Source organism: Asterias amurensis, chromosome 5, assembly GCF_032118995.1.
Source record: "Asterias amurensis chromosome 5, ASM3211899v1".
Lineage (NCBI taxonomy): Eukaryota > Metazoa > Echinodermata > Asteroidea > Forcipulatida > Asteriidae > Asterias > Asterias amurensis.
The window spans coordinates 17493247-17517827 of NC_092652.1; the positions used below are offsets into that span (position 1 = coordinate 17493247).

Below are 24581 nucleotides of genomic sequence, written 5' to 3' on the forward strand. Positions count from 1 at the left end.
CAAAAGGGCTTACTCGCCAAAAAATTAGAAACAAAATAAGAAGTTAATTGTCCGAAAACTTGTTTGATTGTTTTTTCAAGAGGCTGAGAAACTTTCATTATTTGTTGAGTGTTTTCGAATAAATTTAGCGTAAGAAACAAAAGTGTCACCGCAAATGTTAGTCTTTCCTCCGCAGTTACTCGAAACAAACCCAAAACAAACAGAATGTTACGACCACCCTATGATTTATTCTACATATTGGGTAATTTTTGTATCATTTACTTTCTTTAGTGGGAATAAACCAACCTGAAACATTGAACCTGAATGGTAGGTTTTTGGGGGTGTAGGACTACAACTTCTAACAACTTCTAAGTTTGGTCGACCCACACGCATTTTTACAAATCGTAGGTCTCAACCCATAGTTTGTGATAAGAGTTGCCCGAATTAGCAAGTTCACCCCGTATCTGCTTGCTAAGTGCACGAGGAATGCTAACAGCAAGATTATTGTTGGCTTACACATTGCTAAAAATTTACATTTTGGGGCGGATCCATTTTAAATGCTCAGGGCACCACTACAAGAAAATCATGAAAATGAAAAACGAAAACTTTAATGATCTTTTATTTATTTGTTTATACTATATGGAACTTATTACTGTTATTAATATTAATTTTATAGATTTCGTTTGGTTTTAAAACAAACAAGAAGGGTTTACTCTAGGAAACAAACTTTTCACCCATTAAAACATACAAGTTTCACAGGTTAAACATTAACATACCTCATTCAAAAGGCTGAATATACTTTTGGTAATTTCAAAGGCATTGTCGATTACGTGCATAAAAATGACAAGAATTTCAGAAAAACACCTTTGCTGTATAGATTTCCTTGTATGTTTTCAAATGCCTGAGACAGTTTGAACTTTTTTTCGTGGAAATATATCTTTCTCTAAATATATATCACTTCAACGGGGATCGTTTCCAGCAGTGTTTTATAAATCAACAGCTCTCCCGTGCTACATAGTGCACCAAGTTGCTATGGTCTTAATGTTTGGAGTAATGGGAGACTTTTGGGACGCTTGGTGGCAGCAGACTTACCAGGTAAAATCCATTGTTCTCAGTAAAGTGCGCATGCTCAGAACTACGTAAACAATCCAAATTTACCTGTTAAGTCTGCTGCCACCTAGCGTTCCAAAGTCTCCCATTACCAAAAGGATATTCTCCTTACTGATAGAATATATCGCCCGTTGTTTGGTTAATAATATATGTATATTTTTAATTTGAAATTTGAAAAGGTTTATAAAAAAATAAAAATAATTCTCAAAGCCAGTAGGCTGAATACATGATTTGTAAAAAAATTAAAAGCATTACAACTAATTTGTTTACATAAACTATATAACTATTTGAAATTTTAAATTGGCACAACAAAATTAGGTAGGAGTTGAGAGACGCCTTCGTGATATGATGCAACATTAAAGGAACACGTTGCCTTGGATCGGTCGAGTTGGTCTTTGAAAAGCGTTTGTAACCGTTTTTTATAAAATGCATATCGGTAGAAAGATGTTGTAAAAGTAGAATACAATGATCCACACAAACATACCTCGAAATTGCGTGGTTTTCCTTTTACCTCGTCGACTAATACGTCGGCCATTTATGGGGGTCAAAATTTTGACTCCCATAAATGGCCGACCATGTTAGTTCGCACAGTAGAAGGAAAACCACGCAATTTGGAGGCAAACTTGTGTGGATCATTGTATTCTACTTTTAAAACATCTTTCCAACCATATGCATTTTATAAAAAACGGTTACAAATGCTTTTGTTTTGACCAACTCGTCCGATCCAAGGCAACGTGTTCCTTTAATTGACTGATTGATTGATTGATCGTCTGGTTCCAGTCAAAGTTAGACCAATACTTTGATTAGTTGGATAGGCTTTATCATCAACTAAAGACTTCCTGGCATGGTTGTTTGTGTGAAGATGGTTCGAATCCAACCAATGCTTCAATAACGTTCCCCTCATTCGAGCGACAACTGAGGACTGTGACGGCACTGACTCACTTAACCGGAGGCTTGAAGCTTTTTGACCCAATCAACAATCGCCTGCAATGAAATGAGGAACAGCAACGAGACGGTTAGTATCACACTTTTGGACCCTTGGTTGTTTCTAAAAAATCTTATTATGAATGAGAATCAGCCAATAAGTCGGCAAGGTCCGTTTCAAACGTCGCACTCTTGCCGTGTCGAATTCACGGACAAAACAGGAACACGGCGTTTGAAACTACTTTTTGAATTTGGCGCGGCAATAGAGGCACTTAGTTTGACCACGGCTCGTCAGGGAGGCCCTGTTTTTCTATTGCCGCGTTATTGCCAAACTCAAATTATTTATATTCAACGCGGCAAGAGCGCAACATTTGAAACGTGCCTTTAAGTCAACGATAAGAAATACTTCAGAGGTACAATCATGTGTAAAAACTCATCTTTGAGGAGTATTGGCTCTAAAAAGAACTCTCATTGTGGTCTGGACGTTTCGAACAGTATACACTGTAGCCTTTATAGTCAAGGCGCACGCGGCACACCGGATAGCACGCACAACCCAAAAAAATGTAACGCACGAAAAAAGACTATCACTGCGAACGATATACACTGCTGCTCCTCTTCCAAATCATCAAGAGTAGGCACAGACGATCTGCTGTTCTAAACGTCGAGAACACACCGGCTCCTTTTAGACAACACTCCTAGCCGTTGTACCCACAAGCTTTACTAGTTACAGTTTCTTCTTATTTTCACACGATGTTAAGTCAATAATATTGCATCTTGAGGTCCAAAGTTTCTTAGCTAGCTTACGTCTGAGGAGAGTTGACTCATGCATTTTTGTAATTTTGTACCCGAAAAGAGTTTGGGAAATGTTAAAGATCGTGACACAAAAACAAACGAAACAGAATCGAAATCATATTTTGCTTAGATTAATTTAAGATTACTTTACCTGTATCCCATGTACAGCCATAGTGCAATAGTCTTCAAGGAACTGCTGGTCCAATTCCTCGTTACATCCCTGCTTCCTCCATGCTGCTAAGGCGGCCCCTCCGTCAAAATTCACGAAACACAGACGGACGGTTAATTCATTGACCGGCCTCATGAACCCCGGACCACCAGGCATAACCTTTAAGTCAAAACATTATTCCTTTTTTATTTAACTTAATCAAGGCTGAAATGAACCCCAAAATCAGAAAGCACCATTGAATTTCGTACAAAGAAATAGATGAAGCTCTTTTTAATTTAAAAACAAACAAACATATTGTTAAAAAAATAAATGTTGTAATTCAGCTTTTGTGCTGCGAGGACAAAACCATTTTATCTATCAATCTATCTATCTAGACACTGCAACGAGACAACAAATCCCAATTGCGGTTTACTTTCCCGCGTGAACGTAAGGTATAGCCGCTCCATGCGTGGACATAACCGCTCCACATTTCGGCAATGTCAGAAACGCTATATAATAAGCCTACCACATTTCAAAACTTTTGTTTTTAGCAGGTTACTTTTGAGGTTTATAATAAACAACGCTAATGATTGAATCAAACAGTGGGTTCTACCTACAAAACGTGTACAATAAACCTTTATCACGGTCCCGACTATTCTATAGTCGTGTTCCCTGTATCTAATTAAAATAATGGATGGGAGAAAAACCAAGATGGCCGCACCATGATAAAGGTCTTTTACTTTGATGTATTGTGTCCTTAAAAACCCTCAACTCACCGCCACGTTTTGTTCTCTGAAGAGGACGTCACACATCTGTTGGCAAGTAGATATACCTCTCTTCTTGAAGACTGGACGCAAGATCTCAAAGTCTGGGAAAATGTAATACCCGCCCACTGGCAGAATGGCCTTTACCCCGACACCATCCAATTCACTGTGAAAAAAAGACGAAACTATTATAATTTTATTTTAATTTTATAAATCTTACAAATTATGTAAAACTCAATTGGGGCTCATTGTGACGAGTCAAGGACTATCCAACGCAGATACAGACCGTCTGCCTTAGGGCAATCAGAAGTCACGGTAGAGAGGTCGCCCTATAAGCTGCGATGGGCATGGACCAAACCACCATGGTTGGACAGTCAATGTGACAAATGGAGCGTGTGCAAGTGCTGAGAATAGCTGCGGCAACTGAAAGAGAACAAGTGATGGAGGCGACTCCAAGAATGAGCCCCCATTACACGAGGACAAGGAGGCCACAATCGCATAATAGCAGTACTCTTGCTTGCTGGCATCTTAGAAAACTTGTTACATTAAACTTGTGTCTCCCAGTTCTAATTATAACTCAACACTGAGTGGTGGTTTGCCTGAGTGGCGTACTTACCGATGGCACATCTTAGCTACAGCTCCCATGATGCATCGGCAGCCCTTTATGTATTCCCGCGTGTCCTCTGATAATTTAAAAAGCTGCGAGTTTAAGAACGAGATAAAAATACAATGTGCAGTTTTATTATACTTTGTTATTAAAGAGGGCCAAACGATCAGTAACATTATACTATGTGCGTAAATGGTATTGTGGTTGTACGCATTGCACTGGTCAGGGTGCAATTTAACTGTTTCAGTCATCACTACATCCCGAACAAGAACATGTACAAGCTCATCAGCTGCCAGGTATCCTGACTCCTGAACGTCTGACGTAACACGACATTGTACAGATAATAAATAACACAACATTACATGGCAAACATTATGCACACGCTGCATGCCTACGATTGAAAGTGCATCACATCGGACCAATCAAACGCAGCTATGGAAAGCTGTACGTCACCGAACGTTTATCCAATGAAATCATTGGACATGTAAGACCAGACGTTCTTACACTTACCCTTGAGGGTAAAGACAGGGGACCAGACTACAAGCTCACTAGCTGCATGAATTAGAACGGTGTGCCCGAGCAAAGTTTAAACCGAGTAGTGACTAGACTTGTGGACAAATTGTTAATGGTGCCTCGGTGAGATATTTGAGTTGTGCACTGCTCTCGTATGAGATCACTGCTCTCGCGCGAACTGCTGGTTGCCGACTTTTACTCCCCATTAACTGGGACCGTAGTCGTGACAGCAGTAGTTTTGCGGGGCCAGCAGTCTCGCGCAAATACCGTGGGAATCTCAGGGAGAATTCGGAATAGAGTGGGAACACTATCACGACAGACATTTAACGACTTGTCCACAAGTCTAAGTAGTTACACAATGGTGATTATAACACATTGTTTGCCACCGTGTCCCCTTTGACTTTCCACACACTACGCAAAGCTGATATTTCTAAAATACGTGTTAAAAAGGCATCGGGTTAGTAGACCTTTATATTTGGTCAAGTTTATGTCTTTCAAAGAACAAAAGGCTTTCAAAAGATATCAATGAAACAATTCCCCAGCTCAGGAATGATCTACATAATCTTGATGACCTACGTCAAGGGCTGCATACTGCATGGGTGCCGGTGCGCAGGAATGCGTGTTGCTGGCAGCACTACAGACTGCCTTGTAGATTTCGGATAACTCCTTTGGGTAGATGTTGTATCCACACTGAAAGACAATGTAGTGGATAACATTAATGAAGGCAGTCAAGAAATATTCTGTAGTTTAATCTTGCTAATTGCACATAAAATAGATTAACTAAACGAGGAGGGGTACTCAAAGTGGCTGGGCCCAGTACAATTTTAACTTTATTTTGAACATTATACATGGACATTAAACGGCATTGTATTGAACGATTTGTGCTATAAAAGCGTTCCTTACATGAAAAGAATTGAAAAAATATGGCTGGGAAGATGTTTATACAGTAGAATACACTGATAAACACAATTTTGTCTCATTTTTTATTTATTTTCCTTTTCTTTCGTGAACTAACCGTCGCCATTTTGCAAAATGGCGGACCGTGTTGGCTTACGAAGTTAAAGAAAGACACACAAATTTGAGGCATATTTGCGTATTTTTTTTCTCATACACAACGCTTGGATATGCTGGTATGCAGATCATGTAAAGTTATAGTCCGACTAGGTGCCGACTGCAAACAACGCAGTATGGGAAGCAAATGATGGATTTGTTTTCAACGTCAGTCACTAAGTTCCCTCGTTATGACCTTTGTATCAAGCGTGTATACCATCTTGACACACAGCATTATTTGAACACGACGGCCGTTGAGACTGCACTACAGAACACTCGTACGTAAATGATTTCTGTCTTCGTTGTTAATAAAAAATAATATTTTTGGTTTGAACGAAATGCATATAATATATGTTTAAGATGTGTACGTTGCCTCAGAATTAACATTTTCTAAACGGCAAATGCTCCCGTCTACCAACAGATGAAAAGCCGTTCAGTCGTACACGGCACTCACCATTTCCCTCAAAAGAACCTTCTTTCTAAAATTGAATATCTAGATAGTTCAATGAGGGATTTAATATAACTTTCAGAAATAGCAATAGCGCAATTACAGGAAACAAAGAAAAAGAAAACCATAAAATAAAATAAACTTCAAAGCCATGGTCAAGGCTAAGGGTGACCTACCCTCCATCCTCCAGCACTGAAACACTTTGACAAACCGCTGGATATTATGGTGCCCTCCGGATAGTACTGTAAGAAGCAAAACATGGACGGTCTTAAAATCACATTTTTTTTACACTTATTTCCAATCTGCTTTAGTTAGAGCTTTATAGAGGCAAAGCCTAAGAAAGAGTAGCCAGAGCCTAAAAGTCAGCTCCTCGAGTATCTAGTCAGAGCCTAAGACAGAGTATTCATAGACTTAGGTGGAAACCAGGGTTGTAGCTAGACCAATTTTAGTGGTGGGCAGTGATTCAAATTTTGTTGGAAGTGTACTGAGGGCAAGGGGATCAACACAATTACTCATGTTTAATTATGGAGCCATTATTGCTGAAGTGAGGCCAGGTTCTCAAACTGTTTGTGTCATGTGGCCATCCAATAGTTGAATGGCCTTTGGATTGTGTTCGTTCTCACTCCTTATCACTCCTTAGCTTTGTCTCAAACCAACGCAAAGTGGACAATATTTGAAATCTGTGCTGGGTGGCATAATGTATTTTTCTCAGAGTGCTGGGCAAAAATTGTGAGTCCTGGGCAGGCCCGCCCAGCACCGCCCACCGTGGCTACAACACTGGTGGAAACAGAGCCCCATAATAAGAGTCAGAGGCTAAGGCAGTGTAAAAGCCCTATAGGCAAAGTCAGAGCTTTACGTAGAGTCAACTCTGCGTAAGACAGAGTCACCAACAGAGCCTAATAATCAGCTGAGCGCCTTTAGGTAGTGTCAGAGTCAGACAGGCTGCGCCTAAGCGCACACTGCGGTAAGCAGATCTACGTATTTGGTCCATGATCAGCGCCAAAACCCTTACAGACTCAGAGCTAAAGCCACAGCCAGGAAGAACAAAATCTTACAGGACTAGAAACAAACCCCAAAACAGAACCAGGCTGTTTTGGAACCTTGTCACATTTACCTTCGCCAGACTCAGAAACTCGCCGTCGTATTTTGTGTGGCCATAAATCTCATCACTCAATACGACCACTTTGTGCTTCCGAAGAACGACACTGCATGAAAAAAATACAAGCGCAGATGACATAATTATCTACGGTCAGAAACATTTTCAGCAATAACTAAATAATACACACGTACATCTACTTTCAATTATTACATATCACCAAATGAAAAGAAAAAAAAACACAACCTAAAACTCGAGATTGAAATTGCAAGTGAACTTTGAAAAATTTGTTTACTATTAATTGATTAAGTCCAATCACCATGGTAACAATGGTTGACATACACGTAGTGCACATAGCTCAAAGCTTATGATCAAAATAAGCTTTTCACGCGTAGCTCAGCGACAGGTGTGGGCGACAGATGTTTTGTAAAAACATGTTGGTGGTTAAAGGAACACGTTGCCTTGGATCGGACGAGTTGGTCTATGAAAAGCGTTTGAAACAGTTTGTTATGAAATGCATATGGTTAGAAAGATGTTTTAAAAGTAGAATATAATGATCCACACAAGTATCACTCAAAATTGCACGGTTTTCCTTTTACGTCGCGAACTAACACGGTCGGCCATTTATGGGAGTCAAAGTTTTGACTCCCATAAATGGCCGACCGTGTTTGTCGACGAGGTAATACGAAAACCAAACGCAATTTCAAGGCACATTTGTGTAGATCATTGTATTCTACTTTTACAACATCTTTCTAACCATATCAATTTTATAACAAACGGTTATAGGACGCTTTTCAAAGACCAACTCGACCGATCCAAGGCAACGTGTTCCTTTAATCGCTCAACTTAAGTTCGGGGTCCTTTAAGGCACTGGACACTTGGGCCTATTGGTAATTACTCAAAATAAATTTGTATAAAAACTTACTTGGAAACGAGCAGCGGAGAGCTGTTGATACTATAAAACATTGTGAGAAACGGCTGCCTCTGAATTAGCTTTGAGAAAGAAGTATTTTTTCACTAAAATGTTAAAAGACTTCAGCTATAAGGCACACAAATTTGTACAACATGGGTGTCGTTTCATTCATCATTTTCTTGCAACTTCGATGACCAATGAGAGGCTTTGGAACGCTAGGTGGCAGGCGACTTACCATGTAAATTTGCATTGTTTATGTAGTTCTGAGCATGCGCACATTACCGAGAACAATGGATTTTACCTGGTAAGTCTGCTGCCACCAAGCGTCCAAAAAGTCTCCCATTGAGTCCAAATTTTGACAGGCTTCTTATTTTATGCAATAGTACACACCAAAAGTGAGGATTCTTGCCTTTGACATTTACCAAACTTGTCCAGTGCCCGCTTTAAAACTTAAGTGCAACCTTTAGAATGCGGTCCATGACACGATAGCAACATTCTATACTATATTTCAAGGGAACTTGCCGTTCTTTTTTATTCACCTCAAAGCAATAAGCTCTTCTGCTGTATACGACGTGCCAGCTATCAAAAAGATAAGAAAAAAGAAGCAATGTCAGCTCAAAGAAAAATCATGAATAAACATTCAGTTATCTAAAGCATCATTTGGCATCGCAAATGCATATTATGTTATGCAAGTGAGTAAAACGTGAAACCCGCAGTAACAATACGCGTTAGAAACGAGTGTCAAACTGGAACCAGTAGACAAGGTTTGCTAGAACTGCGTCACATTTTTCATACTACAATGAATCAGTATATACAACTAACAGGAAACAGTTTTTTATAAAGGGTGCGTTCGTTTAGCTTCGCTGGGTCGACCCCGGTGTGTGACGGTTTTTTTCCCCCAGGACGAACGTGTGCAGATAATTACCCACGTTCGTCCTGGAAGAAAAAACCGCCACATACCGGGGTCGACCCAGGGAAGCTAAACGAACGCACCCTATAAAGAGAATGTGGGAATTAAAGTGCGCCCTCTATATGTCGCCCCACTTCCTATTTTTGCATGACGAGTCTGTGATTGACCTTTGTGTCTTTTTCACGGCAGGCAACCCACATTTTGTTTCGTTTTTTCTCCATTCATTTTATGAATGTTTGTTTACGCCTCTGATGTTTCCCTTTGCTGTATAACTGCCGGTTGCGGTTTTAGTTGCCGGTTTTAGTGGGGTCCCTTTTTAGTGCGTTGTCGTTGTGTTGTACTTTTTCTTCTTTTTTTTTGTCCTAGGCCTTCATAACATATTCGGCGGTAATCTTTACTGGGCAATTCTTTCCAAGCAAACATGGACACGACATCGAAAAATAAAATGTGTTGCACAACTTTCTTTCCACTTATAAGTAATAGCTTATATATATAAAATCAAGGAATGAACCCAATGTTGCAAAGTAAGAACCCGGCTTTGGTGCATTTCTAGCAGTATACGTGGGGTGTATGGCTAGATTTGATTGTCTTACTATTATTAATTCACCGCAGTTGTTGTTTCAGCATTGTGCATACCATGACAGGGGCAAATGTCACAGAGCTGGTTAATCAGAAAGGATTTCTCAAAAATGTTTTGCTAAGCAGCACTTGTGACATGGTAGTTTGGCTGGTAACTTTATTCTGATGGTAAGCATACTTATTTTGTTATGCTTATGGCAATTTTTAGTCCCCAAGCAGCTCTATGAAATTGGGCCCAGCTCAAAGTTGTCAGGGGTGGATTTCACAAAGATCGTCCTAACTTAGGACTAGTCCTAGGCAACGCTAAGAGATAGGACCAGTCCTAAGTTAGGACGAGTTACTGGTCCTAACTTAGGACCAGTCCTATCTCTTAGCACTGCCTAAGACTAGTCCTAAGTTAGGACTACCTTTGTGAAATCCACCCCAGATACCTTTACTTCCACACATTATGACACGTCATCTGCGTTCACAGCACTTGACACTATTGGTAGTTACTCAAATTAATTATATGCATACAAAACAGAGCTGTTGATAGTACTTTGTATACAACATTGTGAGAAACGGCTCACTCTGAAGTAATGTAGTTTTCGAGAAAGAAGTTGATTTCGAGACCTCATAATTAAATTCTGGAGGTCTCGAAATCAAGCATCTGATGGAGAAGGCACAAAACTTCGTGTAAGGGTGTTTTTTCTTTCATTGCTATACCTCGCAACTGCGACGACCAATTGAGCTCAAATTTTCTCAAGTTTGTTATGTTATGCTTATGTTATGCTATGTTATGCTTAATTACTAAAGGTGTCCAGGGGTCGATTTCACAAAGAGTTAGGACTAGTCCTAACTTAGGACTAGTCCTAGGAGATATACAAATTGCATGGATTGTCCTAAGTTAGGACGAGTAACTGGTCCTATCTCGAGATAAGACTAGTCCTAACTCTTTGTGAAATCCACCCCAGTGCCTTTAGCGAATACACGAAGTGACTTAACTGTTAATGTTTAATCAGTCATAAAAGGTCACAAAATAGATTGCCCTTATTCAATTAAACGTGCAATAGATAGAACCGATGTAGTCAAACACCAATAACTGTGTTTAAATGACGAGTCATAAATAGAATGTAATAGACTGTGTAAGTCTCGTGCGGTTCGCACATTGGACCCTTTAAATTGCCCGAGTTTATTTCAATCGGTCATCGGAGTCGGGAGAAAATAACGGGAAAACCCACCCTTGTTTCCGCACGTTTCGCCGTGTCATGACATGCGTTTAAAATGAATCCGTAATTCTCGATATCGAGAATTGATAATTGTTTTAATGTTTTTCCCCAAAAAGTAAAGCATTTAATAGAGTAACATTTCAAGAGAAGTCTTTCACCATTACCTTCTGTAAACCATGTAAGTTAATTGTAAATCTGTGAACTTGTTGTTTGTTCTGTTCCGAAAGTGTATGGCTTTCAATTGGGCCCAGGTTTTAATTGATCGCGAGATCTATTGTCAGTGTTCACAACCTTTTTTATGCTGGGGTTCGTTCAACTGAACTAGATACAGACCGTACACTACGGCCTATATATATACGGGTGTGACTGCAAGCAAATAAAAGCATTCATTTCAAAACCAAACATAATACAGTAGTGTCAGACAACACCATTTTTATTTTTTACTGCACGCCATTAACGTCTATTTGTTTATGGCCGCTTGGCTACCGTGGTCTGTTTAAGACACTGGACACCTTTGGTTATTGTCAAAGACCAGTCTTCTCACTTGGTGTAACTCAACAAACCTGTGAAAATTTGAGCTCAATTGGTCGTAGAAGTTGTGAGATAATTATGGATGAAAAAACACCCTTGTCACACGAAGTTGTGTGCTTTCAGCTGCTTGATTTCGGGACCTCAAACTATAATTCTGAGGTCTCAAAATCAATTTCAATTATTTTAGTGGAAAATTACCTCTTTCTCGAAAACTATGTTACTTCAGAGAGAGCCGTTTCTCACAATGTTTTATGCTTTCAACAACTCTCCATTGCTTGGTACCAAGTAAGTTTGTATGCTAACAGTTGTTTTGAGTAGTTACCAATAGTGTCCAGTGCCTTTTCAGTTTCAGGATCAAAAGGCTGTACTTTATGCCTTCATTAAAACACAAAATAGTAAACCAGAAGGGGAACTGGCGAGGTTAACTTTGGATAATATTTATGGTTGTATCCAGAAAATTTGCAGGGGTTCAATTTTTGTTGTTATTAACTCTGCTCGAGCCCAACACGCCCTCGTATGCTGTACAGGGTAGCAAACATCATCTATCGCGAAGTTTGTTTGTTCGACAGATTTATATAAAGTCTCACACAAAATAATGACAAATACCTAATCATTTGGGGATTGAACGATGACCAATTGACTTAAGCGGGATTTAAATCTCATGGATTAACGTGCCTCATTTCTTTGATGAGGGTTGCTCGTGAACTTGGTTGTGATCCCTGGATTTAGGACAGTTACAAAATATTGTAATTTTTTATTTATTCGACCAAGACAACACAAAATGTGCCAAAAAAATATATATCAGCACAAAATAATAAATATGTACAAAACAACATGAAAGCAAACACAAAAAAATACACCTATAAACATCTTATAAGTTGTGTGGCTTCAAACTAGTACCCCAACAAAGATATTGACAAAATACTGCCAATATTATAGAGCTACACAGCTCAGTTGGTAGAGTGCCGGCACTTTAATCCGGAGGTTGCAGGTTCAAATACTGCTCGAGTCAAATGGTCTTTGTTCAAATTCACTTACTTGGATTGTCCGGATTGCAGAATATCAACAGTTTGTGACTTGAAGAATTGCTAGAAGAAAGTGCCTATGCATGTGTTAAAAACAAGAAAAAAGAATGACTTGAAAAACTCTTACATGATCGAACAAATCCAATAAAATAAGCTGACGAGTCACAAAACCTGGTGTTTTTTCCGGAAGGCAACGCTCCACTTCCACCCCACCCCAAACCCCTTGTTAATTTAAGTACAATTAAAAGTGGACAGATACATGAAGACCTAGAAAGCAACCTTACTCATGCGTTTTTCCTTAAGCAGTCGGTACTCCGCCAGATACTGTTAAATACAAAAATTAAAAAAAGTTCCCCAATTCTGCACCTAGCCACACAGCATACAAATTGTCTGGTTACAATCGGTGTTCACTCTTTACTAAACTAATCCCTCGATGACGAGCTCTTCCGAAATAATATGACTTAGCCTAGGTTGAAGAGCCACCTCTTATAAAGGGGTTTGGGTATTTTTGTTGTACAACACCAAAACACAAACGTCCACAGATTAACATTTGAAACGTACACGGTTTAAAGATAATGAGGGTGGGAAGTATTATAGATGTTAAATTTGCATCGGGGATAAAGAGCATTAATTTTGGTTTTTACCCATACACCAAATGTGTGTTAGCACTGTATACTCAGTACTTTCCCGAGTCCTGTGAAAAAAAATATCACAGGCATGTTACTCAGGTGGGATTCGAACCCACGACCCTTGCAATTCTAGTAAGAGCAGTGTCTTACAAACTAGACTACCGAGGTTGCCCGGTAGCTAGAGGCAGTTCGAATCGTATGCTTTGACAGTGGGTACCGCAACGATATAATAGATGTTAAAGGTGGAAAGCTTTCCTTATAACATTACTTGCTGAGGTGATGTATTTTATTTTTTAAATGAGTGTGACAATTTTGTTAATGGCAAGAACACCGAATTTTCGCGACTCTCCTGAAAATGTTGCTCTACGAATTGGAAGCTGAAACATCTACAAGTATATTATCTTACATTATACATCTTCATACACAGTTAGGGAATCATGTCATGTCCACAAACTACCAAAACCCTTTAAGGGTTTAAGAAGAAAATGGCAAAGACGAGTGACAACAACAAATGAAGGAAGAAAGAGAAACCTTTTCCAGCGCATCTGATGTGAGTTTCCAGCTGTCCTCTCTCGATGAATTAATTTCAGTCACGTGTTTACCGGCCAGATTTGTGATTGGTTTATACGTAATCCAGGTGGGTGATAGAATAAATACATCTGCAAAGTCAAACAACCCACAAATAGTTTTAAAAAAAACCACAAACAGACGTAACGAACCTTAAAGATTGTTTACACTGTCCAAATTCCTATATAAAACCCAATGATCTGCTTGGGAAATTCTAGTTGAAGGGAAATAATATCTTTGTTGTTTAAAACCGTTTGTTTGTTTGTTTGGAAGGGTCTTGGTACTTTCTGTGTGACACAAAACACAATGTCCACAGATTTACATTAAACTTACACAGTTTGAAGATAATGAAAGTAGAAAGCTCGATCCCCTTAAAAATATATGACCGATAAGGTGCTTTACTTTTGAGAAATGAGTAAACCAATGTCACGAAAATAATTTCAGCATGTACAATGGATTTACGCGACTCTCCTAAAAACATTGCTCTGTGATTTTCACCTTTTCTAAAAAAAAACGACTAATGCAACTGAAATTCTATAGGTAAATTATATTACATATTTTCGTTCAAAGTGTGTATAGATTTATGTCATGGCAAAAAATATACAAAGGAACCAAAACCCTTTAGAGGGACAGTATTTTGTTTTTTTGAAACCGTTTGAATTTTTTATTCCTATAGATATTAACAGTAAAATTTACCGTGAAAATTTCACTTCAAAAGATGTTCGCGTATTTGAGATTTCACAAAAAACCCGGAGCGATCCACGCAGGAAGAATAATAATCCGTAAACGGAATACACGTAATTTATTTTACAAATAAGTAATCTTTAAAATTAAACTGTTTATATCGTTTATATTTCATGTAAATTGTGTTTTGGTTTAAAGGATATGTTACTATAACTTTATTTATGTAACATTTCCTCTTTCTTTTTTACCACTTACCTCCGTTGAACACTTGAACGAGAAGGAATATGAGTTGTTTGGTTCCGGGTCCCACCACAACCAAGTTGGGATCCAGTTCGTGAAGTCCGTCTAGCTCCGAGTGAAACTCACATATTTGGGCTCGAAGTTCAAGTAAGCCTAATGTGAAATGTGGATATCGTTTTATATACTCTGACAGAATAATTTAGGGCATACTAATACACTGATGTGTGTTAGCACTAGGGAGGTTTAGCTGCACGTTACGCGAGCAAAAACGTGAACATGAAAAAATTGTGCTATTTCTTGGTGACGTCACCACTTAGGGCTTATTTATTTTTGTGTTCACGTATGATGTGTGCTGTACGTACCTGACGTGAAAAATAGGACGTTCACGTATGCTAAAAACGTGAGATTTTAACAACACAATAACTGCAGCTAAACCTCCCTAATGTATACTCAGTAATTACACGAGTTCTGTGAAAAAATGGTAGCTTCACGTTGCTACAAAACGTGAGATTTTAACAACACAATTTTCTGACGTTCACGTATTTGCTCGCGTAACATGCAGCTAAACCTGCCGAATGACCTCTGAAATATTGTGTTATCTCTGAAATATTGTGTTATCTAGGGATACCATAGGGAGCGTATACGCTGTATGTTCCACGTGAACGTGAACGTGAACGTGAAGTCGTCAGAAAATTGTGTTGTTAAAATTTCAAGTTGTTAGCACATGTGAAGTTACCATTGTTCACGTCAGGTACGTACGTTGCGCAACATTTCAAGTTTGGCTGGTCTACTAATAAACCTACTACTTGCTGGTGATAGCAAGACTCAAATTCACGGCTCTGCCAACCGCAGAACTCTACTACGGTTTGACGGTCCACTTTTGACCACTTTCAGAGTAATTAGCGCAACATTTCTGCACTCCCTGTTCCCATTCACTTCGTGTGACAGGGGTGTTTTTTCTTTCATTACTATCTCACAACTTCGAAGACCAATTGAGCTCAAATTTTCACAAGTTGTTTATTTTACGCATAATGTTGAGATATACCAAGTGAGAAGACTGGTCTTTGACAATTACCAATTGCCAATAGTGTCCAGTGTCTTTAAGGTCAATGTCATAGTGATACGAAGAGTTACTATACCTGCTACGGGTAGATATGCATTTTTGGATGCATGGTTAACCAGTGCCTTGCGAGCTCCATCAGCGACTGGAAACGGAGACTGACCAAAAGCGAAGTGATAAACCTTCTTCCCATTGGCGATCATCTGAATGATTTGCTCATTGAGGGCCAAGTTGGATGCCGTACCCGCTGACTGGAGACGGGGCAAAACAAACGACTGAGAGGGGTCGATGCCTTCTGTGGAACCCATCGCGAATCATTAAGAGCAGTTCATCAAGGTTGGACTCCTCAGTGGACACTTGGACAGAAACGTTGTTAGAATGCTTCTATCGCTGTCAAAACAGGTCGACTGTGTGTGGGTAGATACAATAACCCATTATTAGAGGAATAAAACAGTTCTCATCATCGACAATAGAGGGCGAACTTGTGGATGGGAATGTCGGCAAAGTAAGGCAGCTGCTCTGCAGGGCAGAATGTTTTATTTTATGAGGGACCCTTTATTCGGAAGAGGTTATAGTGGTGGGTAGAGAACATACAGCTCATAGAGGATTACAACAGTTCATATAGATCATCGACAATAGAGGGCGAACTTGACTTTGTTATGGGTGGGAATGTTGGCAAAGGAAAGCAGCAGGGCAAAGGGTTTTAAGGGTTTCTTTATTCGGAAGAGGACAGGGTCTCGAACGCGGTTAAACTTTGAAGCATCTGCGAATCAGTCCATCCAACTCTCATATTAAGTTCGGGGTCAACTTTTGAGAAATATTTTAAATCAATAGAAAAAAGGTAAGAAAAGGTAAAAAGGCCAGGTCTGATGTTATCGGGCAGTTTACTGTTTATTCACAGGACTCGCCTTGCCGCTTTAAGGTGAACGAGGGCCTTTTCTAATACCCCCCTTATCTGGAACTCTTTGCCTACTTTAATTGGAGACTCATACGACATTTCCCAACTCCATCAATTTCTTAAAACATACATTTTCAGATTGGCCGTAAACACAAGTGAGAGTTTTTTTGATTGAGCTAGGTTGGCAGATAAAGGGCGCCCTAATGCCGGCGCCCAAGGAATTCTGCCCGATCCTCAATGGAAAATTAACATGGGCTGAGGAGGAAGATTCAAATAAGAGCGCTATCAGAAAAAGTTTGTACACAGTTTGCCATATGGGGGACCGGTGTCAGATGCAATTGTGTCCGCCATGCAATACTGTCCGCTCCGGACACTTTGCCTATGCAATCGTGTCCGGGGCTATGCAAAATCCGTCCGGCGGACATGTGCATGACTGTACATATAATATGTGTGCGCGCAAGACAGCGTGCATGCACTGATTGAACCTAATATGCAACATTACTATTCACGTGTTTTATGATTGCAGCGAATACCCAACGGCCGAACATTTCCCATGTCATTCATGATATACACTTAGCTTGTATACAAAAATGGCGAACGTGTTCCGTCTATCAAGGGCGCTTAATTTACTGCAAGGACGGTTTTGCATGGGGGCGGACACAATTGCATTATGCAGCAGCGTCCGGGCGGACACAATTGCATATGCAAAACCGTCCGGCGGACATTATTGCATATGCAATAATGTCCTCTGGATAGTATTGCATAGAGGACATAATTGTATGCGACACCGGATCTCTGGGGACAGAATCTACCGATATACCGTACTATTATTATTGATAATGTAAATCAAAAACCGATTATCTCTTAATTGGTTACTTCAGCTCGACCAATTAAATCTCCGAGATAAATATGTTCACGCTAAAATACTGTCAAAGTTGAGATGATGTCCCACAAATACCATTGCTAATTTCATTTGCCTCAATAAGAATAAGATCATAAGGGGGTTGGTGGAGGGGGGGGGGGGGGGAGGGTGGATTGGTGGGTTGGTTTGAAAGCGCCTTTAAGTGCAAAGAAGGCAACATGTACACTATTGGTAGTTGTCAAAGACCAGTCTTCTCATTTGGTGTAGGCCTAATTGCAAGAGAAAAAGTGAAAGACAGCATGCAGCGAAAGATGAAATCACCAAATGATCTCGACAACATGGAGTCGAAAGACACTGTGGCAGAAGAGGGAATGGACATTGCTGGAGGAGGGCTTCACCCAGAAAGGGATGAAAACAACCCGATGAGGATGGTTGCTGGCTGTAGGACCATACTCGAATCTCGCACTTTTCAAACCATAAGGTCAATCAATATTTTCCATTTCGCTTATTTCACTCGCATACGTTGGGACGACCTGCTGAGTGTTTCCCCCATATTTGATTATATAACAGACGGCAGTATGTATAGACCATTGTAATCTATTACATAACATGTTTACAAAAGATCCATATAGACTATTAGTCCGTATTTCAGAAAATATGGCGACTGAATCGCCTGATTTTTTTTTAAATCAACATTTGATGCTAATAAGAAAGGCGGCACTTCAAAACTAGCAGCTGATATACTTAAAGGGGAGGTACACGTTTGGTAATTACTCAAAACAAATATGAACTTAAAAACTGACTTGGTAACGAGCATTGGGGAGCTGTTGGTAGTATAAAACATTGTGGGAAACGACTCCCTCTGAAGTAACACAGTTTTTAAGAAAGAGGTAATTTCTATCTAAAATAATAAACGACTTCTAGCTAGTGAGTCTTTTATTCTCATCTGAAAGCACACAAATTCGTCCGACAAGGGTGTTTTTTTCTTTCATCATATTATCGCAACTCCGATGGCCAATTGAGCTAAAATGTTCACAGGCTTGTTATTTTATGCTTAAGATGGGATTCACCAAGTGAGGACCACTGGTCTTTGACAATTACTAAACGTGTACATTCCCGTTAATGACTTTTGAACTTTATGTGAAAGTGTAAACACCGCAGTATCTAGCCTGCTAGAAATGACCACGAGATTTCTACCTACCATGGATTGACAATTGGTCCTCGTACATGTCTAGGGATCTTGTAGCGTGACGCACCAAAAAGGCAGATTTAAGTTATTTTCCGGCATGAAACCATCATCGTAGGACTAGCCTACATGTTATGATTGCCTTTATGTTTTACCTAGGGCATTATACACTGCTATATAGCAAACCACACTTAATCGTATGCCCGTGGCCCTATCTACAATATCAAAACACATGTATAGTAATATGTAACTTACACATACAATACTTGGTCTCCTTCCTCCACGGTCTGACTAGCTGTTGACTATTATTTGTGTATGGTAATAATCAATAGTGTCCAGTGCCTTAACTAAACAATTTGGCTGCAATCCCTCACCTTATGTAGGACTGTTGTGCTGTTTTTCAAGGCAAGCAGAGTCCGCCGCGAGAAGCATTAACCACTGTTTGGGGCGATTGAATGACAAGGCTATGGGCTGACAACCATGCGTGTCTGTCGAGTCATTCTCCCTCCATTGTCGAGTTCAATTGACCTTTCTTTTGTTGATAAACAAACCGCCTTGGTTGGCATGGTCGGCCGAATGTTAGTAAAACACCAAATCGTAAAAACAGATGTTTTAACCAAATTCAACATTTTCCGCAAACTTTCAATTAAATAAAATACCTCTCATAATACGTTGTTTTGTTTTTAAACAAAATCAACAAGTTTGGTTACATTCTTACCAAAAATAGCGATCCTTTCTTGATTTGTACTTATGGCTTTCCATAGTTTTCCAATCTGGGTTGGCAAAAACTCGGGCTGTGACGTTGCAAAAGAAAGGTATATACACTCAATCAAAAGAGAGTCAAACACAGATTGGTTCTCAATATTGAATCGCCGCATTTACACACATAAATGATGAATGATCTAATAAAGCTCTGTCAACACTGTACGGGAAGGCTAGGAGAATTAACGCAAGGTTCAAACTGTCGCTTGACCCGCCGATAATCATAGGTCCCACGTCAACTCTGAAAACAAGATGTCGAAAGTTTTGATGAAAAACAACAAAGGCGTCGCTTCCTATCCAAGGACGTATAGATTCTTTTTAATATAGTGAATGTTCATTGACGTTCCCATATCACGGAGGAAATATTTAAATGTGTATGGTGGAGTAGTGATAAATTATTTATAGTCATTATAATCGTATATCATTATTATTACTGAGAAAATAGAATAAGCTGTTGCAAACAATTAACCAAATGGACCGATGGTATAAATGCAAACAAGACCAGACTAGCAGAGTCTTTCTCAAAGGGTGACAACACAACAAATATGAACAGGTAACTAAAGTAAAAGATAGGCAGTGAAGTGGAAATACATGAATGGGGTTAGAAATCATGTTTTTTTTCTAGCGGCTTTCTAACCCCATTCATGTATTCACTATTCATGTTTCACTTAGTCATCTGTTCATATTTGTTGTGTTGTCATTTAGCCTTCGAGAAAAACTCTGCTAGAGTCTAAACGTTGGTTTTTTGAAAAGCGTTTGTAACTGTTTGTTATAAAATGCATATGATGAGAAAGATATTTTGAACGTAGAATATAATGATCCACACAAGTATCACTCGAAATTGCGTAGCTTTCCTTTTTTACCTCGTCGACTTACACGGTCGGCCATTTATGGGAGTCAATTTTTTTACTCCCATAAAAGGCCGACCGTGTTAGTTCGCAAAGTAAAAAGGAAAACCCACAATTTCGAGGCAAATGTGTGTGGATCATTGTATCCTACTTTAAAATCATCTTTTTATATGCATTTTATAACAGATGGTTACAAACGCTTTTCGAAGACCAACTCGACCGATCCAAGGCAACGTGTTCCTTTAAAATTTAACAAAGTTCAGAAAGTTGAGAAGGTTATCAACAAAAACAACAACTTTTAACTTGACATGGTTTGCTGAGCAGACACACTCTTTGAGGTCAAATTACCATTACAATCGTATTCGAATGATGCCCTACTGTTTATTTTGTTTATAGGTAGTATGACTGGGCAACATTATGGAAATTAGTCCCGACAACAATGGGTGCATTCGTTTAGCTTCCCTGGGTCTACCCCGCGGTGCTCACTCGGACGAACGATCACACTCGCCCTCTCGTGGTAACGGCATGCAACTCAAGTCACCCCAAGTGATCAACTCCACAAGCAGGGCACTGGGGGCTGACCCAGGTGAGCCCCGTCAAAGCTATTCGAACGTACCGGGGCAGACCGGGGTCGACCCAGGGAAGCTAAACGAACGCACCCAATGAGTAACCAACCAACCTGTGCAAACGTGCATTGGTTACACCTTGGTTCCCGGCTCTGGTTCCCAGGTGTGAAACTACAAGGCACTGGGCACTGTTGGTTAGTTACTCAAAATAATTGTTAGCATAAAAACTGAACTGGTAAAGAGCAAGGGAGAGCCGTTTGTGAGAAACGGATCCCTCTATTAAAGTAACGTGTTTTTGTTTTAGAAAGAGGTAATATCTCACTCAAGTATTAAAATACTTCAGGCCTGAATGCCTTTTTAAGGCATCTGAAAGCACACAATAAGGTGCAACTAGGGTGCTTTTTCTTCCATTGTCTCCGGTATTAACTTCGATGACCGATGGAATGAGAATACTAGTGTTTGCCATTTACCAAACGTGTCCAGGGCTTTTAAACACAATTTCCTGCTACATAGCCTCATGAACTTGAGCCTTCTAGCCAGTCTTAGTTTTTTTTTGCTAAATAACATCCCCTTTACATTTTGTTGGTGAATCAGCATTAACTTCCCTTGATTTAAACACATATAAAAAGTGCATATCACGCCATTGTCATTGTCGAACAAGTTGTGCAACCGTGAGTGTAGTTCTTTCAACTGTTGAAATTCGATTGTCGTCATCATAAGACCTTCGGTTGTACATGGAATTGTTTGTTGTTTGTTTGTTTGTTTGTTGGTTTGAATGATCTTCCCATCATGGGAATTTAGCAAACTCAAACAAAGGAATATAAACACCAAGCTGGCAACAGCCAATCTCTCCCATACAAACATTGGTTTAACGTCTATGATTATGAATGACACATATCAATAAATTGTGATTCAGTAACTAGACGACAATACTTATTCTAGTCATTGTGAAATCTGCGGATAGCTGGGGGGATTCGAACCCACAACCTTGTGATTGCAAGCCCTGCAGTCTCACCACTTAGCCATGGTGACGTGGTGGAATGGGAACATTAATGAGACGCTAGGTGGCAGCAGACTTACCAGGTTAATCAACTGTTCCAGTTAATGTGCGAATGCTGAGAACTAATGGAAGTCGACTCGTAAGAAAAATACAGTCTCCGTTTTTCTCGTTTTTCAGACCCACAAAGTCTATAGACCTTTACCACGGTGTGGTCATCTTGAGTTTACTCCATTCCAACTCACTGAAACCAAACTGAGGTTGGACGAAATATAGTAGTCTGGTGCCATGCGCAGTGAATGTTAGCATTCATTACTGTAATTGAAAACAGGGAACATGACCAAGATGGTGAGAGCGTGATAAAGGTTTACAGTGCGATGTGACGGCCACGTGTGTGTGTGTGTGTTTAGTAACTGGGTTAGAGTTAAAGATTCAATGTACATCCACAAGCCTGCTAAGATCATGGCGGCAGTCCCCCTTTAAAACCACTTCTATGAATGATTAAAATCTTGCTTATTATAATTATCTACAGCCTTTGTTATATAAAAAAGGAAATAATTATTTTGACAGTTTTCTCTAGACGTTGTTAAAATCTTTTAAATGGAATGATATTATAAAATGTATGTACAATTCTTATCAACGTCAATTTAAATACAACATTTACGTTGATAAATAAATCTACGATTGGAAGATAAATTCCCCCTACGAAAAAAGAAATCCCAAAGAAGTTCGAACATATTTCTTTACTGGACAAAATGTACACTGGGGATGCGATATCAACCGATTTACATTGCTTGTCTTAATTAAATTAATGAAAAAACGTGAGCTTTAACATTATGCACAATACATACAAATGATTTATTTCATGTACAATCTAGCTACATGAAATTTACGCAAGAGTATCTTCTTGAACAAAATGCATTAGATGTTGGCGCAGAGTACCAATGACTTTCATGAGTTGGTTGGGGTGAAGAAGAGGGAAAGTTGCAAGATACCATCCCCTCCCAGCAAATCTTGTGCAGCAGTGTTCGCCCAGCCCAAGTTCCTGCTATTAAGTGACACGCGGCTCATCGTCAAAACGTATACTTGGATCTTGAGATTCTTCCCTCTCCAAAACACGGCGGCGAATTGTGTACAGATTAAGTATGATAGCGCCCTCTGTTGATCCAGTTTCTTTCAGTCCTCCTTGTTAATCATACCTTTAAGACACTGAATACTATTGGTAATTGTCAAAGAACAGTCTTTTCACTTTGTGAGCAAAATTTGAGCTCAATTGGTCGTTGAAGAAAAAACACCCTTGTCACACAAAGTTGTGTGCTTTCAGATGCTTGATTTCGAGACCTTAAAATCTATATTCTGAGGTCTCGAAATCAAATTCGTGGAAAATTACTTCTTTCTCGAAAACTACGTCACTTCAGAGGGAACCGTTTCTCACAAAATTTTATACTGTCAACCTCTCCCCATTACTCGTTACCAAGTGAGGTTTTATGCTAAAAATTATTTTGAGTAATTACCAATAGTGTCCACTGCCTTTGAGGGGCCACACATACCGGTAGACATTGGTTCTTCGAATGTACGCCACCAAACCAACCCAATGGGTATGCTCAGCATTGCAATCTACAGCACTTTAAAATAACATTGTGGGATTGTCAACGCAATATTGAATTGTGAGGCCTGTGAGTGAAGACTCAAGGAGATTGAGGTAAAAATCCTGAAACCAGGAAATATCTTGAGAAACTACTGGCCTGTGAATTTGTCAGTGGAAATGATTACATCTAAATAACGGTGATCACTCTCGGCGGATCTATTCGCAAATTTCGATCGATCTAATGATTATGATTAAACTTTAAAGACAGATTAGACAGCAAGTCTCTTTGCAGAAATAATCTCTGTTGAACGATTTCAATTTTCTAAAATCATCTCACAAGCAGCTCTCTCTGATATCGCCATTTGATCATCTTCCATTTTCTCTGGCCCTTTTTGAAACCACGGCTTCGGCTTCAGGCTCCGTCCTCTCGTCTGAAGCCCTGTCTGAGCGCGTACACAAAGCACGCGCAACTGCAGGGGCCAAGCTAGTCTGAGCCGAATCCAAAGCCGAAGCCATGGATTCGAAAAATGGCTATGTTTGATTGGTACGAGGTGATGCCTGCAGCTGCACTTTCTGTCGTCAGCATGCGGTGTGCACTGTAATGTTTCAACCATTGTGAAATGGGGTGCATGTAATGTTGGTTTATAGGTATACATGTACGTAGGGTTTGACTGCGAATCTCCGAAATGAATGCGAGGTCAAAGGTTCATCCGTAAGGATCCGTACGCTTGCTCAGAGCTGGCTTTTGGCTTAATATTCACGAGCCTCGAAGTGTGACGTCAGATGTTCGTATGCAAACTTTTGCTCTGTCGTCAGCAGATGTTGGGCTTAGTGATCTCCGATGTGCTCTTTTTCCTCTTGCGTTGTTCGTTCAGCTCATGCCACTTCCTACGATTGGCACGGACTCCCTCTAACATTGTAGTGAACATTGGCGATACCTTTACCATTGACTGGATGGAAAACAAGACAGAGATTAAAGAATACAATGACTATTTTCAAGGTTTCCCCCAGACAAGGGCAAAAGCACATCCTAGTATGGTGGCCCAGAAGAAAATATTTAAGATGATTAACTAAAAAGGGGATCTGAAGGTAGGAAT

At 39.7% G+C, this 24581-nt stretch overlaps 2 protein-coding genes across 4 annotated transcripts in view; both read right to left on the minus strand.

Moving 5' to 3' along the window:
* Positions 1-1766: 1766 nt before the first annotated feature.
* Positions 1767-19241, minus strand: LOC139937760 (aspartate/prephenate aminotransferase-like). 3 transcript variants are annotated; one of them, XM_071933057.1, is made up of 13 exons: positions 19098-19241; positions 15857-16184; positions 14733-14870; positions 13758-13885; positions 12611-12674; positions 8884-8923; positions 7450-7540; positions 6512-6577; positions 5414-5527; positions 4334-4416; positions 3730-3883; positions 2957-3133; positions 1767-2073 (listed from the first exon to the last, which is right to left on the minus strand). In XM_071933057.1, exons 2-13 carry the CDS (start codon positions 16083-16085, stop codon positions 2032-2034), a joined length of 1326 nt encoding a protein of 441 aa, XP_071789158.1. In that variant the 5' UTR covers positions 16086-16184; positions 19098-19241; the 3' UTR covers positions 1767-2031. The 3 variants fall into 3 exon arrangements, with proteins under 3 accessions (XP_071789158.1, XP_071789157.1, XP_071789159.1); XM_071933056.1 differs by having other exon boundaries at positions 18979-19241; XM_071933058.1 differs by lacking the exon at positions 15857-16184 and having other exon boundaries at positions 18979-19241.
* Positions 19242-20197: 956 nt separating this feature from the next.
* LOC139937872 (dual 3',5'-cyclic-AMP and -GMP phosphodiesterase 11A-like) overlaps positions 20198-24581 on the minus strand; it is a 115278-nt gene continuing 110894 nt past the window's right edge. Inside the window, exon 17 of the mRNA XM_071933244.1 lies at positions 20198-24434. Within this exon, the coding sequence (XP_071789345.1) occupies positions 24297-24434 (138 nt within the window). The 3' untranslated portion in view covers positions 20198-24296. The remainder of the gene's footprint in view (positions 24435-24581) is intronic.

What these genes read in the sequence shown, in the direction of transcription:
- LOC139937760 (XM_071933057.1), bottom strand. Translation starts at nt 16,085, where the DNA reads ATGGGTTCCACAGAAGGCATCGACCCCTCTCAGTCGTTTGTTTTGCCC. An exon ending in TCAGTGCTGGAGGATGGAGG is followed by an intron (nt 5,528 to 6,511) that starts GTAGGTCACCCT and finishes ATTGTCTTTCAG; the next exon opens with TGTGGATACAACATCTACCC. An exon ending in TGCAGTATGCAGCCCTTGAC is followed by an intron (nt 4,417 to 5,413) that starts GTAGGTCATCAA and finishes TTAAACTCGCAG; the next exon opens with CTTTTTAAATTATCAGAGGA.